The following is a 12,492-nucleotide window of genomic DNA, read 5'->3' on the forward strand; positions in this document are numbered from 1 at the left end:
GGGCCTGGGTGGGGGGAGGGGAGGTGGGGCTCTGGGACTGTTGCCTTGGCAACGGGAACCGAGGCGCCCCTCCGTTTCATCCGGGTCGTGGCCTGTCTGCCTGTATCCCCAAGTGTTCTCAGTCTGCCCCCCGGCCCCTGGCCTGTCCTCTGGTCTCCTCCTGTCCTTGGCGTCCCTTTCCCTATTTCTTCACTCCAGCCTCACTGACCACTGTTGTAGACTTTCCCTCCAGTTTCCACCAGACTCTTCTAGACTCCCAGGTTTTCCTAGTAATGAAGGAAAGTGGAAGCACAGGGACAAGGCATGGGACCATCACCCTAATAAAGAGCACTTGCTCTGTCGGAGGAGCAAACGTCATGCCATGTGGGCATCCCCTGGGCACTATAGCAAGCTAGTTTCAGCCACTCCCTTGGAATTCTCTCGTACCAGCTGTGGAATAATGCTCACTGTCTGGCACTGCCCCTGCCAAAGTTGCCTGCCTTCCCCAACTGTGGCTTCCAGAAGACAGTAGCATTCGGTAGCAACCCCCAAGAGCGAGATGCAGGGGAGAGGGAGGCACCTGGGGGAGAGCACCATTAGGGAGAGGCGCGAGGCAAGGAGGCCTCCAGGACTCTTCCTCAGTGCCCCTGGTTCCCGGAGCTGAGGATGCCTCCAGGGTGATTGGCAGCTCTTTGTTTCAGCCCCCCCTCACCGCCTGCCGGCCCCCCCCTCCAGTCCCTCCGCCCCCCTCTCCTGCTCTCCGCCTAGCCTTTTCCCCTCCCAGCCGCCTGCCTGCCAGGGGTAGTGAGCCGGCTGAGCGGCATGGAGACGCAGGAACTTCGGGGGGCCCTGGCTCTTCTCTTCCTTTGCACTTTCGCATCTGCCAGTCAGGACCTGCAGGGTAAGCCAGTACCAATTCTCAGAGCCCCCTCTCTGCCTCCTCCCCACTTGCCCCCAGCCTAGTAGCAGGGAACATGTGGGCAAGGGGAGAGGGGAGAGTCCTGAAATTGAACCGGAGGGAAGAGTTGATGAAATTATGATCCTGTGGGGAGGAGCTGACACCAGAAGGTGGCGGATGAGTGGGAACTGGCCAGGGTCAGCATGAGGCCAGGGCTGTGGACTCAGGAGGCAGGATGCTAGGGCTGCCTGGCTGGTTTGGTGTCTGAGCATCCCCAGACACTCCAGGGTCTGGGAGAGCAGCTCAAAGGTGGGTTTCTTCCACCTTTGGGCTCCTAGTTGCCTAAGAACCGGGTGGGGGTGGGGACCAAGAGGTCTGGGCTCTCCTGGAGGTCTGGTGGTAGGATGGGTCTGTGGGTGTGGGAGAGGTAGCTGGAGCAGATGACACAGGCACAGATTCTTTACAGGCTGGAAGGGAAACCACAGATTGGCCAGGACACAGGAGGCAGAGAGCTGGGTCCCAGGTTCCTGTGGGAGAGAGCCAGACAGTAGGAGGGTCGAAGTCTTCAGTGGGCAGCTGTTCTCACCCAGAGCGAGTGTGCTGAACCCCCCAGGACGGGAGGAGGAGCATTTAGGGGCATTTAGAGCCAAACCCAGCCGTGTGAAGAGAAACGGCCTTCCTATTTCTGCGCTGTGGGCACCAGGTGCTACTCCTGCCTTGAGATCAACACAGTGACTCCTTTGCGCCACCTGGTGGGGGCATCTCACATTCGCGGGGCGCTGTTGCTGTATTTCCAGTTGAGCCTCAGGCCTGCCGGTTCTCGGAGTGGCAGTAAGGAAGGCACAACGCCTTGTCCTCTGACAGCAACAAGGGTTGGATTTCCAGGAGGTGACTAACACTGTCGGGTGGTGATGAAGGATGCCGCCCCACCCCTGAAGGCTCAGAGAGAGCAGGCCTTAGCATTTGACAGGGGTCTGACCTTAATCATCTCTGCTTGGTCAGTGATCGACCTGCTGACTCTGGGCGAGTCCCGGCAGATGGTAGCTGTGGCGGAGAAGATTCGGACAGCCCTGCTCACCGCTGGGGACATCTACCTCTTGTCCACCTTCCGTCTGCCCCCCAAGCAGGGTGGTGTCCTCTTTGGCCTCTACTCTCGCCAAGACAACACACGATGGCTGGAGGCCTCTGTTGTGGGCAAGATCAACAAAGGTGACTGGCGGGGCATCTCCCTTCCTGCCATGGTGACTCCTTCGAGCACTCAGACCCCTCCTAATTTTCTTTGGGCTCCCCTGGGGACTATGGACCCATCAGGCTGTGCCCAGGCACCAGGGGCACCTGGTAAGGGGTACTTAGTGCCTTAGGGGGGCCAGGCACCCAAACAGTAGGGTGAGGCATTTGTTGGAATGGGGAATTGTATGTGGGGATGCCTGGGGGGAGGGGAGGCATGTTTCTCTGACCCAGTAGTGGTATAAAGAGGTCCCTCAGATCCCTGGAATGGATCTGGGGATACAGAACCAGCTGCAACAGTAGCGGGGGATATAGTGATCTAATGACACGGAAGAGTTAGAAAGTCCAAGTCTTTGAACCAATTTGAAGAACATTTAGGAGTTCCCACTGTGGCGCGGTCCCTTAAGAATCCGCCTGCAGTGGTTCAGGTTGCTGTGAGGCACGGGTGGTTCAATCCCTGGCCCAGAACCTTCATGTGCCGTGGGTGTGACCATAAAAAATGTAGTGTGTACCGCTTATGTGCAAGGCGTGGAGAGATACATAGCTGAATAAAGAAAGATAGTCCTAGAAATGTGGTTTTCAGAAGAAATTATCCAAGGTTCAACTGGGAGACAGGGGATAAGGGACAGTGCCAATACTGACCTCCCCTTCTGGACAGTGCTGGTGCGGTACCAGCGGGAGGATGGCAAAGTCCACGCGGTGAACCTACAGCAAGCAGGCCTGGCAGATGGGCGCACACACACCGCTCTCCTGCGACTCCGAGGCCCGTCCAGACCCAGCCCTGCCCTGCAGCTGTACGTGGACTGCAAACTGGGCGACCAGCATGCTGGCCTTCCGGCACTGGCCCCTATTCCTCCAGCAGAGGTCAATGGGCTGGAGATTAGGACTGGACAGAAGGCTTATTTGAGGATGCAGGTGAGCAGGAAGGGAGGACCCCCTGAGTGTCTGTGGAAACAGTTTGCACCAGTGGGAGGAGGAGTCGGTAGGTCCTCCCACCCTGCTCTGTTCTTGTCCCCCCAGGGCTTCGTGGAATCAATGAAAATGATTCTGGGCGGGTCCATGGCCCGGGTCGGAGCCCTGAGTGAGTGTCCGTTCCAGGGGGATGAGTCCATCCACAGTGCAGGTAACGTAGAAACTTCTGTTAGCTGACACCCTGGACCCCAGATCCTGTGATGTGATCTTTGGTGCCCCCATCCTCTTGACCTCCCAGCCCTTTGAAACCAGTTTTTGTTGTTGTTGTTGCTATTTCTTGGGCCGCTCCCGTGGCATATGGAGGTTCCCAGGCTAGGGGTTGAATCGGAGCTGTAGCCACCGGCCTACGCCAGAGCCACAGCAACGCGGGATCCGAGCCGCGTCTGCAACCTACACCACAGCTCACGGCAACGCTGGATCGTTAACCCACTGAGCAAGGGCAGGGACCGAACCCGCAACCTCATGGTTCCTAGTCGGATTCGTTAACCACTGCGCCACGACGGGAACTCCGAAACCAGTTTTTTTGTTTGTTTGTTTTTGATCTTTTAGTCTTTTTAGGGCCGCACCCAAGGCATCTGAAAGTTCCCAGGCTAGGGGTCTAATCGGAGCTGTAGACACCAGCCTACACCACAGCCACAGCCACAGCAACACAGGTTCCGAGCCATGTCTGCAACCTACACCACAGCTCATGGCAACACTGGGTCCTTAACCCACTGATTGAGGCCAGGGATTGAACCTGTGTCCTCATGGGTTCGTTAACTGCTGAGCCATGACAGGGACGCCAAAACCAGTGCTTTTGGCTCAACTACTCCTGGAGCTTCTGATCCTGTTACCCCTGATCTTCTTTACCTCTGACACTATGATCCCCAAATAATCCCATCCCAGGAGGCGTGGTCAGGAAAATCTCCATTAAGGTCATCCCACCTACGGGGGACTAGAAAAATTCAATGATGTCAGAAAAGAATCTAAGTCTGAAGAATCTAACTTGAGTTGAGATGAGCAAGTCAGCTGGTCAGTCTTTCTTGGTTGATTGCGCTAAGGGTCTTGGGTCTTTTTTAGCTCCCACTGGCATCTGTCACCTACCAGCAGTTTCTCTAAGCACTGCCCATCGGCCAGGTCTCTCTGATGGGATGCTCAGAGGTTCTTGCCTAAATAAAATGTCCGCTGGTCCCAGATATTTCAAAGAAAGAGCTCTCTCTGTGGAAGCTTGGGAAGGAGGAAATGGAAGATATTGTGGCCATGGCCCAGCTTGGGTCACTTCCCACTTGGAACTCTTCTGTCACTACCATGCCCGGGAACTAGGAGGATTTGGGTTTCGACTGTCTATGAGGCAACTCTCTGAGAGGTTACCCGCAGCCAGGGGAAGGGGCTGGTGCTGCCTGCCTGTCACCTCCCTCCCACGATTCCCATTCGACACCGCATCTTTATTCCAAGGCTCCAGCCCTTTGCTCCTGTCCCTCCTCTTCTTCCTCCTCCTCACCAGCCAGGCCCGTCTCACATCTCCACCCTCCATGGCTTTTTTTTTCCTGTCTTTTTAGGGCCGCACCTGATGCACATGGAGGTTCCCAGGCTAGGGGTCCAGTCGGAGCTGTAGCTGCCGGCCTAGCCACAGCCACAGCCACGCCAGATCTAAGCTGCATCTACAACCTGCACCACAGCTCATGGCAATGCCAGATCCTTAACCCACTGAGCAAGGCCAGGGATCGAACCCATGTCCTCTTGGATGCTAGTCAGATTCTTTTCCACTGAGCCACGACAGGAACTCCCACCTTCTGTGTTTTCTTGTCTTTTCTAGTGGCCAGTGCACTCCACTCCATCCTAGGTGAGTAGGCTGCGCTGAGGTGAAAGGGGCGTGAGGGTGGGGAGGAGGCCCAGCTGCCTGCAACTAAGTCCTCTTCAGCCAGGAGGAGAGTGGGTTTATGGGGGTGGGGGCAGCAATGGTAGCCCCTGGCTTATTACGCAGAGAGGGGCCAGGGCTGGTGCCCCAGTTCTGAGCCTGTTTGCATCCTGGACCCTGACAGGGGAACAGACCAAAGCGCTGGTCACCCAACTCACCCTCTTCAACCAGATCCTGGTAGAGCTGCGGGATGATATCCGAGACCAGGTTTAGTGGGCCGGCGAAGGGTGGTCTTGATGCTGGGGAGGGGTGGCAGGTGCCGAGAGCTGACTCCTCCCCATCCTTCCGTCTACCAGGTGAAAGAAATGTCCCTGATCCGAAACACCATCATGGAGTGTCAGGTGTGCGGTGAGTGGGCGCGTAGGGAGGGCCCCAGGTGGCGTCGCCGTGCTCCCCAGCCCGTGGCTTTGGCCTCTACTTACGGAGAATTAAATGGTGTCCTCTGGGTGGCTCTGACTGTGCCCGCCTGCACCCGCCCCCAGGCTTCCACGAACAGCGCTCCCACTGCAGCCCCAACCCCTGCTTCCGAGGCGTGGACTGCATGGAGGTGTACGAGTACCCAGGCTACCGCTGTGGGCCCTGCCCCCCCGGCCTCCAGGGCAACGGCACCCACTGCACTGACATCAATGAGGTGGGGGAGGGTAGAACTGGGAAGGGCTCAGAGAGCTGGGGTGAGGGAGGTAGGAGAGGCCCGGGAAGGTGGGATGAATGTTAGGAGCAGAAGAACCCCGGTTCGGGAGAGTGGAAGACCAGAAAAGACAGGAGAAGGGAAGGAGACAGAAGGTCTGGGGCGAAGACTGCCGGGCCATGCAGCGCAGGAGCTGTGAGAGCAGCAGGGGCAGTTAGAGAGGGCCAGCCAGGAGGGGGGCCCCAGAGAGGCGGGGGCTGGGATCAGAGCATGAGGAGGTTGGAGAGAGGGAGGCCTGCACATAGGGGAGAACAGGAGCAGTGGTCCTAGATCACAGGTGGGGGCCTGACCTCTTCCTTCTCATCTGGTCCCTAGTGCGCTCACGCCGACCCTTGTTTCCCGGGCTCCAGTTGCATCAACACCATGCCCGGCTTCCACTGTGAGGCCTGTCCCCGAGGCTACAAAGGCACACGGGTGTCTGGCGTGGGCATTGACTATGCCCGGGCCAGCAAGCAGGTCAGGTTGGGACGAGAGATCTTGGCCTTGCAAGGGCAGGGCTTCTGGGTTGGGTGTGAAGCCCTCGTGATAACTGGGATGAGGCTTCCGGCTCAGCTGCCGGCATTGGCCTGGTTTGGGGTCTGGGGTTCACATCCATGTTCCCAGATAAGGCCACGCCAGTGCTCTCTCCTCTATCTGAGGAGGCCCGCATAGGTCTGGTTCTACCCTGAGTGTGGCCCTTTCAGGTCTGCAACGATATCGATGAATGCAATGATGGGGACAACGGCGGCTGTGACCCAAACTCCATCTGCACCAATACTGTGGTGAGCTGAACGTGATGGGATGCGGTGCCACCCCTTTTCCAAGTTCCTGCTTCCCCTCCTCCTTCCTTAGGACCTTACACATAGCGGGTCCTCCGCATGGACCTGGTTTGAATTCTGGTTCTGCTTCTTACTAGCCATGACCTTGGAGCAAGTTATTTACCTTTTCTGAGCCTCAGTGCCCTCACTTGAAAGATGGGGCTAGGACCCACCTTGACAGGTTATCAGGAGCCACTGCTTCCCTCCTCTTAGGGCTCTTTCAAGTGTGGTCCCTGTCGCTTGGGCTTCCTGGGCAACCAGAGCCATGGCTGCTTCCCGGCCCGGACCTGCCACAGCCCAGCCCACAGCCCCTGCCATGTCCACGCGCACTGTCTCTTTGAACGCAATGGTGCAGTGTCCTGCTTGGTGAGCTGGGCCCGGGGCTCGGAAGAAAAGGGGGAATTTGGGGAAAGGGGTAGGGCTAGTGAATGTTTTGGGGGACTGGGATGGGGCAGGGAAAGGGAGGCGGGCCTGGGTCCAGATGGCTGATAGAGCCTGAAGCGGGGGGGTGGGGGGTGGGGAGCCAGTCCCGGCCACCAACTCCCACCTTTTGTGTTGCCCCAGTGCAACGTGGGCTGGGCCGGGAACGGGAACGTGTGCGGGCCTGACACAGACATTGATGGCTACCCGGACCAGGCGCTGCCCTGCATGGACAACAACAAACACTGCAAGCAGGTGCAGGGGCAGGCGGGCGGGTGTGCGGGGTCGGGCGCCCCAGGCTGGGACTGGACAGAACTCATCTGTTTCCTCCCCGCCTCCACCTTTAGGACAACTGCCTTCTGACACCCAACTCTGGGCAGGAAGATGCAGATAACGATGGCGTGGGGGACCAGTGTGATGATGATGCTGATGGGGACGGGATCAAGAATGTTGAGGTGGCTCCCAGATGTCCTGCTCCTTCCAGCTCCTCTGTGACTGTTGCCTTACCCCGTATCCCTACCTCCCCCGGCCACTGGCAGCTCCCCAGAAAGGGCCCTAGTGCTCCACGTTAGGGAGGCATGAGCCTGGTGCCCAGAACAAGGTGGACTACATGGAGGTTGGGTGGGTGGCACTGCGCCGGGCAGGTGGACCATCACAGGAGGGACCGTTAAAGGTTACAGGGACAAGGTGCATGGTGGCCGGTGGTTCAAGGGAGGCCTGACTCGTTCCCTCCCACCCCAGGACAATTGCCGGCTGTTCCCCAACAAGGACCAGCAAAACTCAGATACAGATTCATTTGGTGATGCCTGTGACAACTGCCCCAACGTTCCCAACAATGACCAGAAGGACACAGATGGCAATGGGGAAGGGGATGCCTGTGACAACGACGTGGATGGGGATGGTGCAGGCCTGGGGCTGAGGGGGTGGCTGGGCAACCTGTAAGAGTTTGATGTGGTGGGAATGAAGCAGGGAGGCTGAGAATCTGGGAAGGGCAATGCTTGTGGTAGTCAGGCCGGCTGAGAGATCACCTGTGGCAGGTGCCGGGGGAATGTGAGAGGTAGGACATGGGGTCAGGCAGGGAGCGGGCGAGAGGGCAAGACACACTACAGGCGGCCTTTCCAACCGGCTGTCCTCTGGATGGGAGACGAGGCTCAGGGCTTTCACCAGCCTAGAAGAGAGAATATGCTCGGCTCTCGTGTTAACCTTGCATTACCCACATGTCGCCTAGGCATCCCCAATGGACTGGACAATTGCCCTAAAGTCCCCAACCCCCTGCAGACAGACAGGGATGAAGACGGGGTGGGAGATGCTTGCGACAGCTGCCCTGAAATGAGCAATCCTACCCAGGTACAGGGGAATGGGGAGGGCAGGGCAGGGCAGGGCAGGGGTAGGGTGACGGGTGGATGAAGCCCAGCCCTTTGGATGGGGAAGGGTCGGGTCGTCTTTCAAGTCATCAAGAGAAGATGGTGAGAACAGGTCCCTCTCTCTCAGACAGATGCAGACAGTGACCTGGTGGGGGATGTCTGTGACACCAATGAAGACAGGTAGGGTGTGGGCCGAGACACGGAAGGGGACACTGCACTGTCCTCTGGTACATTCTTGCTTCCCTCTGCGGCCTAACCTTAATTCTCCACTACTATTTATTTTTTATTTTTTAATTTTGTATTTTTTTTTTTGTCTTTTTGCCTTCTCTAGGGCCACTTCCCGCGGCATATGGAGGTTCCCAGGCTAGGGGTCTGATCGGAGCTACAGCTGCCAGCCGCAGCCACAGCCACACGGGATCTGAGCCACGTCTGCGACCCACACCACAGCTCACGGCAACGCCGGATCCTTAACCCACTGAGCAAGGCCAGGGATCGAACCTGCAACCTCATGGTTCCTAGTTGGCTTCGTTAACCGCTGCGCCACAACGGGAACTCCACTTCTCCACTACTATTGAGCAGGAGGTTCTTCCCATAGTCTACCTCCCATTCCTCCTGCTGGACCTTCACCTCACCTGGCTGACTGCAAGGGGTCTGGCTGAGTGGAGGGTACACCCTAGAGACTCCTAAGCAGAAGAGTGGGGAAGGATGTTGTACCTTTACAAGCCTTTATTTGGTGCCTGTTCTTCTGGCCAGCGATGGGGATGGACATCAGGACACCAAGGACAATTGCCCGCAGCTGCCCAATAGCTCCCAGCTGGACTCAGACAATGATGGACTTGGAGATGAGTGTGATGGGGACGATGACAATGACGGTGTCCCAGATTACGTGCCTCCTGGTCCCGATAACTGTCGCCTGGTACCCAATCCCAATCAGAAAGATTCAGATGGTAAGGCTGGGGTCCCCAGAGGAGGGGGCCGGAGTGGGCTCTGCTCAGGGAGAGGGGGCAGGCCTTTGCTGGGGAGTGTGGGAGGGCAGGGTGGGGAGAGAGGTCAGCATGGTGAGGCCCAAGACGGGGTTAGCCTGAGTGCCAGGCTTCACCCTGCCCAGGCAATGGTGTTGGTGATGTGTGTGAGGATGACTTCGACAACGACGCAGTAGTCGACCCCCTGGATGTGTGCCCCGAGAGCGCGGAGGTGACCCTCACGGATTTCCGGGCCTATCAGACCGTCGTCCTGGATCCTGAGGGTGATGCTCAGATTGACCCCAACTGGGTCGTGCTCAACCAGGTACTAGGGTGGTGGGCGGGGCGGGTGCTCAGACCAGACCAGCAGGCAGGGCCTGGGTTGGGGCGGCGCACCTGGACCGGGCCTTTCTTTGCTGCACACCCCAGGGCATGGAGATCGTTCAGACCATGAACAGTGACCCGGGCCTAGCAGTGGGTATGTAAGGGGCACCCCATTCAGCACTCTCAGTAACTTGCACATGGAGGGATGGGGGCAAGCTGGGCCACCCGTGCAGCAAGCATCCCTTCCCCGCCCCCCGAACCCCGCCATGGGCCACCAGTAGCTTTGCTGCCCCTGACCCAGATCCCACTCGCCCGCCCGCCTCCAGGATATACGGCCTTCAATGGTGTGGACTTTGAAGGCACCTTCCACGTGAACACAGTGACGGATGATGACTACGCAGGCTTCCTCTTCAGCTATCAGGACAGCGGCCGCTTCTACGTAGTCATGTGGAAGCAAACGGAGCAGACCTACTGGCAGGCCACACCTTTCCGGGCTGTTGCCCAGCCCGGGCTACAGCTCAAGGTCCCGCCGCTGCCCAGATTCCCCAATCCAGGGCCCTTTCCCAAAGCCTCCCCCACCCCCCCTGCCCCGCACCCCTCTGCCACTGCCTGAGTAGTGGGAACCCTCTTATCCAGACAGCTGTCCTGGAGGGTGGCTCCCTGGGGCTCCAGAATATTCTCCCAACTTCCTTCTCCACCTGCACTTACCCACCTGTTGTCTTCCCTCGCTTGGGTCCTGTGGTTGACCCACTGTCTTTCCCGATGCCCCCAGGCAGTGACATCGGTGTCTGGCCCAGGTGAGCACCTCCGGAATGCCCTGTGGCATACGGGCCACACCCCTGATCAGGTACGGCTGCTGTGGACTGACCCACGAAATGTGGGCTGGCGTGACAAGACCTCCTACCGCTGGCAGTTGCTGCACCGGCCTCAAGTTGGCTACATTCGGTGAGGGGAAGGGCTGAGCCCTCCCTCGGACCCCAGGCCCGGCCTTTCCTTCGCCTGTAGCTGGGACTCACCAGCCACCTCCCCTCTCCCCAGTGCCCGGGTGCCATGGCCCCAACTGGGATCACTTCTCTCTACCTCCCCTCTCACCACAGACTCACTACCCTGGCCCTGCCTTCTTCCCAGCATCAGGCAGCCTGGGCTCTGGGGCTGGCCCTGCCAAGGACCTGTAGGCAGTGTTGGGCAAGTCTTTCCTTTTCTGTGCTCTCTTTTCCCCTCTGTAAAATGAGGGTGCCTCCGGGAGCCTCCAAACTCCAGGCCAGTCTGTGGAGGGGCACATCACAAACCTCCCCATCACTGGGACAGCCCAGAACCTGCCTCATCCAAGTGTCTGACCTGGAAGCGACCATCCTTTACAGAAGAGCTAACCAAGGCCCAGACTCCACACCTCTTAGTAGCTGGGCTGAGGCCTCTCAGTTCAGCCCTCTGTCCAAACTCGGCATTTCCTAGTTAGTGGGGATGACGGGGAAGGGAGGGGAAATGGCCAAGAGCCTCGAGTACAGGGACTTGGGTTGGTTCCCCTTTAAGGTGCCTGGGGCTGCAGGGCGCCAGGGCAGGGTATGGGGGGGTGGACTAGAGCCTGGGAAGCGGGTGACTTCACCCCCCAGCCCATTGTACTTATTGTCATGGCAACCCAATCCTCGCTAGGAATGCGGCTGGTGCTTTGAGATGCAAAGGGGGCTGGACAAAGAGCCTGGGGCCCCAGGCTTGAGAAAAGCACCCCTCTTCCCTCCCCTTTCCTTCCTCTCTTTTCCCCACCTCCCTTCTCTCTCAGGCCTGCTGAGCCCTAGGGGGGTTGGGGACCTGCAGGGTCTGGGCATGGTGGCACAGTGCCCATTGGCACCCTAGCACCAATGGACACCCCTCTTTTGGACAGGGTGAAGCTTTATGAGGGTCCCCAGCTAGTGGCGGATTCTGGGGTGATCATTGACACATCCATGCGCGGGGGGCGTCTTGGTGTATTCTGCTTCTCCCAAGAAAACATCATTTGGTCCAATCTCCAGTATCGATGCAATGGTGAGGCTCTAGACGGAGATCGGCCTGACCTCTCATGCCCTCACGGGAGAGTTGCATCTTCTGACCTTAATCCTATCTCCTTCCTCAGACACAGTTCCCGAGGACTTTGAGCCATTCCGGAGGCAGCTGCTCCAGGGAAGAGTGTGAAGAGGTGGCCACCGGATTCAGAATCCTGATTTTGTACCTTCTGGCCTTGGGATCCATCCTGGAGACCTTGGGGTCTACTCTACAGCCCCTCAGCCAAACACAGACCCTCCTCTGGCACACACCGGGAGTTCAGCCCCAGAGGGGTGGTGACCTCACTGTTGAGACGGGAAGTTTTCAAGGGGTATTTCTCAGGCACTGACCCCAGGAAAGATAACAGCACATTGCTATAAAGTTCCAGTTGTTTTCTAAGCCAGTGCAATTACTTGTTTTAGGGCTTTTCCGGTTTAGTGTGGGGAGCAGGACAAACAAACCTGAGGCCGGTAAGGGAGAAGACTAGTAGAATAGAAGTTAGAGATCTAGAGGGAGTTTGGCAGAGTTTGGGGCATGGTGAGGGAGAAGACTAGTAGAATAGAAGTTAGAGATCTAGAGGGAGTTTGGCAGAGTTTGGGGCATGGTGGACGGGGGTTGGGTGAAGGACGGGATACAGGTCGGAGGATAGCAAAAGTCCTCCCAGCCCCACTTACTCACAGTAGCCGCGGCGACACTCCAGTCTATCTTAGAGCAGCGGGATCGAGAGCCAGGAGTGCTGGGGCTGCCCTGCTCGGGGTGAGGGGGAGGCCGGGGGGCCGGGGGGGCCGGAGGCCGGGACGAGTGCAATATTGGCAGGGGAAAGAACAACACTGCACCGCGTCCCGTCCCTCCCGCCCGCCCGGGGCCCGGGATCCCGCTCCCCACCGCTTGAAGCCGGATCAGCCCGAGAACCGGGGACGCGCTGGGGAGCTGGGTTCACCTTGGAGG

At 58.3% G+C, this 12,492-nt stretch overlaps 1 protein-coding gene, 1 long non-coding RNA gene and 1 other non-coding gene across 4 annotated transcripts; 1 reads left to right on the forward strand and 2 right to left on the reverse strand.

The window, feature by feature from the left end:
• Positions 1-777: 777 nt before the first annotated feature.
• On the forward strand, positions 778-11,943 carry THBS3 (thrombospondin 3). 2 transcript variants are annotated; one of them, XR_014844122.1, is made up of 23 exons: positions 778-880; positions 1,880-2,086; positions 2,763-3,019; positions 3,125-3,227; positions 4,872-4,898; positions 5,098-5,180; positions 5,270-5,321; positions 5,456-5,604; positions 5,977-6,117; positions 6,345-6,422; positions 6,672-6,824; positions 7,023-7,133; positions 7,226-7,333; positions 7,620-7,779; positions 8,107-8,225; positions 8,374-8,422; positions 8,996-9,189; positions 9,351-9,529; positions 9,634-9,682; positions 9,855-10,051; positions 10,301-10,473; positions 11,408-11,547; positions 11,636-11,943. XR_014844122.1 is itself a non-coding variant. In XM_013997018.3 (23 exons), exons 1-23 carry the CDS (start codon positions 802-804, stop codon positions 11,692-11,694), a joined length of 2,871 nt encoding a protein of 956 aa, XP_013852472.2. In that variant the 5' UTR covers positions 778-801; the 3' UTR covers positions 11,695-11,943. The 2 variants fall into 2 exon arrangements, 1 of the variants encoding a protein (XP_013852472.2); XM_013997018.3 differs by having other exon boundaries at positions 8,370-8,422.
• On the reverse strand, positions 6,506-9,155 carry LOC106510137 (uncharacterized). The gene is made up of 2 exons (XR_001308358.3): positions 8,957-9,155; positions 6,506-8,046 (listed from the first exon to the last, which is right to left on the reverse strand). It is a non-coding gene; the product is annotated as an uncharacterized LOC106510137 (long non-coding RNA).
• Positions 11,944-12,323: 380 nt separating the features above from the next.
• On the reverse strand, positions 12,324-12,403 carry MIR92B (microRNA mir-92b). Its single transcript, NR_035389.1, has one exon. It is a non-coding gene; the product is annotated as a microRNA mir-92b (primary transcript).
• Positions 12,404-12,492: the final 89 nt, after the last annotated feature.

Source organism: Sus scrofa, chromosome 4, assembly GCF_054392235.1.
Source record: "Sus scrofa isolate SSC_HxYL_T2T_F1_AM1 chromosome 4, Sscrofa_HxYL_maternal_Yorkshire_Landrace_v2.0, whole genome shotgun sequence".
NCBI classification, from domain to species: Eukaryota; Metazoa; Chordata; class Mammalia; order Artiodactyla; family Suidae; genus Sus; species Sus scrofa.

Bases quoted from the DNA above. Each gene is read 5' to 3' on its own strand.
- THBS3 (XM_013997018.3), top strand. From the start codon at position 802: ATGGAGACGCAGGAACTTCGGGGGGCCCTGGCTCTTCTCTTCCTTTGC. The intron at 881-1,879 runs GTAAGCCAGTAC...CTGCTTGGTCAG, and splicing joins TGCCAGTCAGGACCTGCAGG to TGATCGACCTGCTGACTCTG. The intron at 10,052-10,300 runs GTCCCGCCGCTG...CGATGCCCCCAG, and splicing joins AGCCCGGGCTACAGCTCAAG to GCAGTGACATCGGTGTCTGG.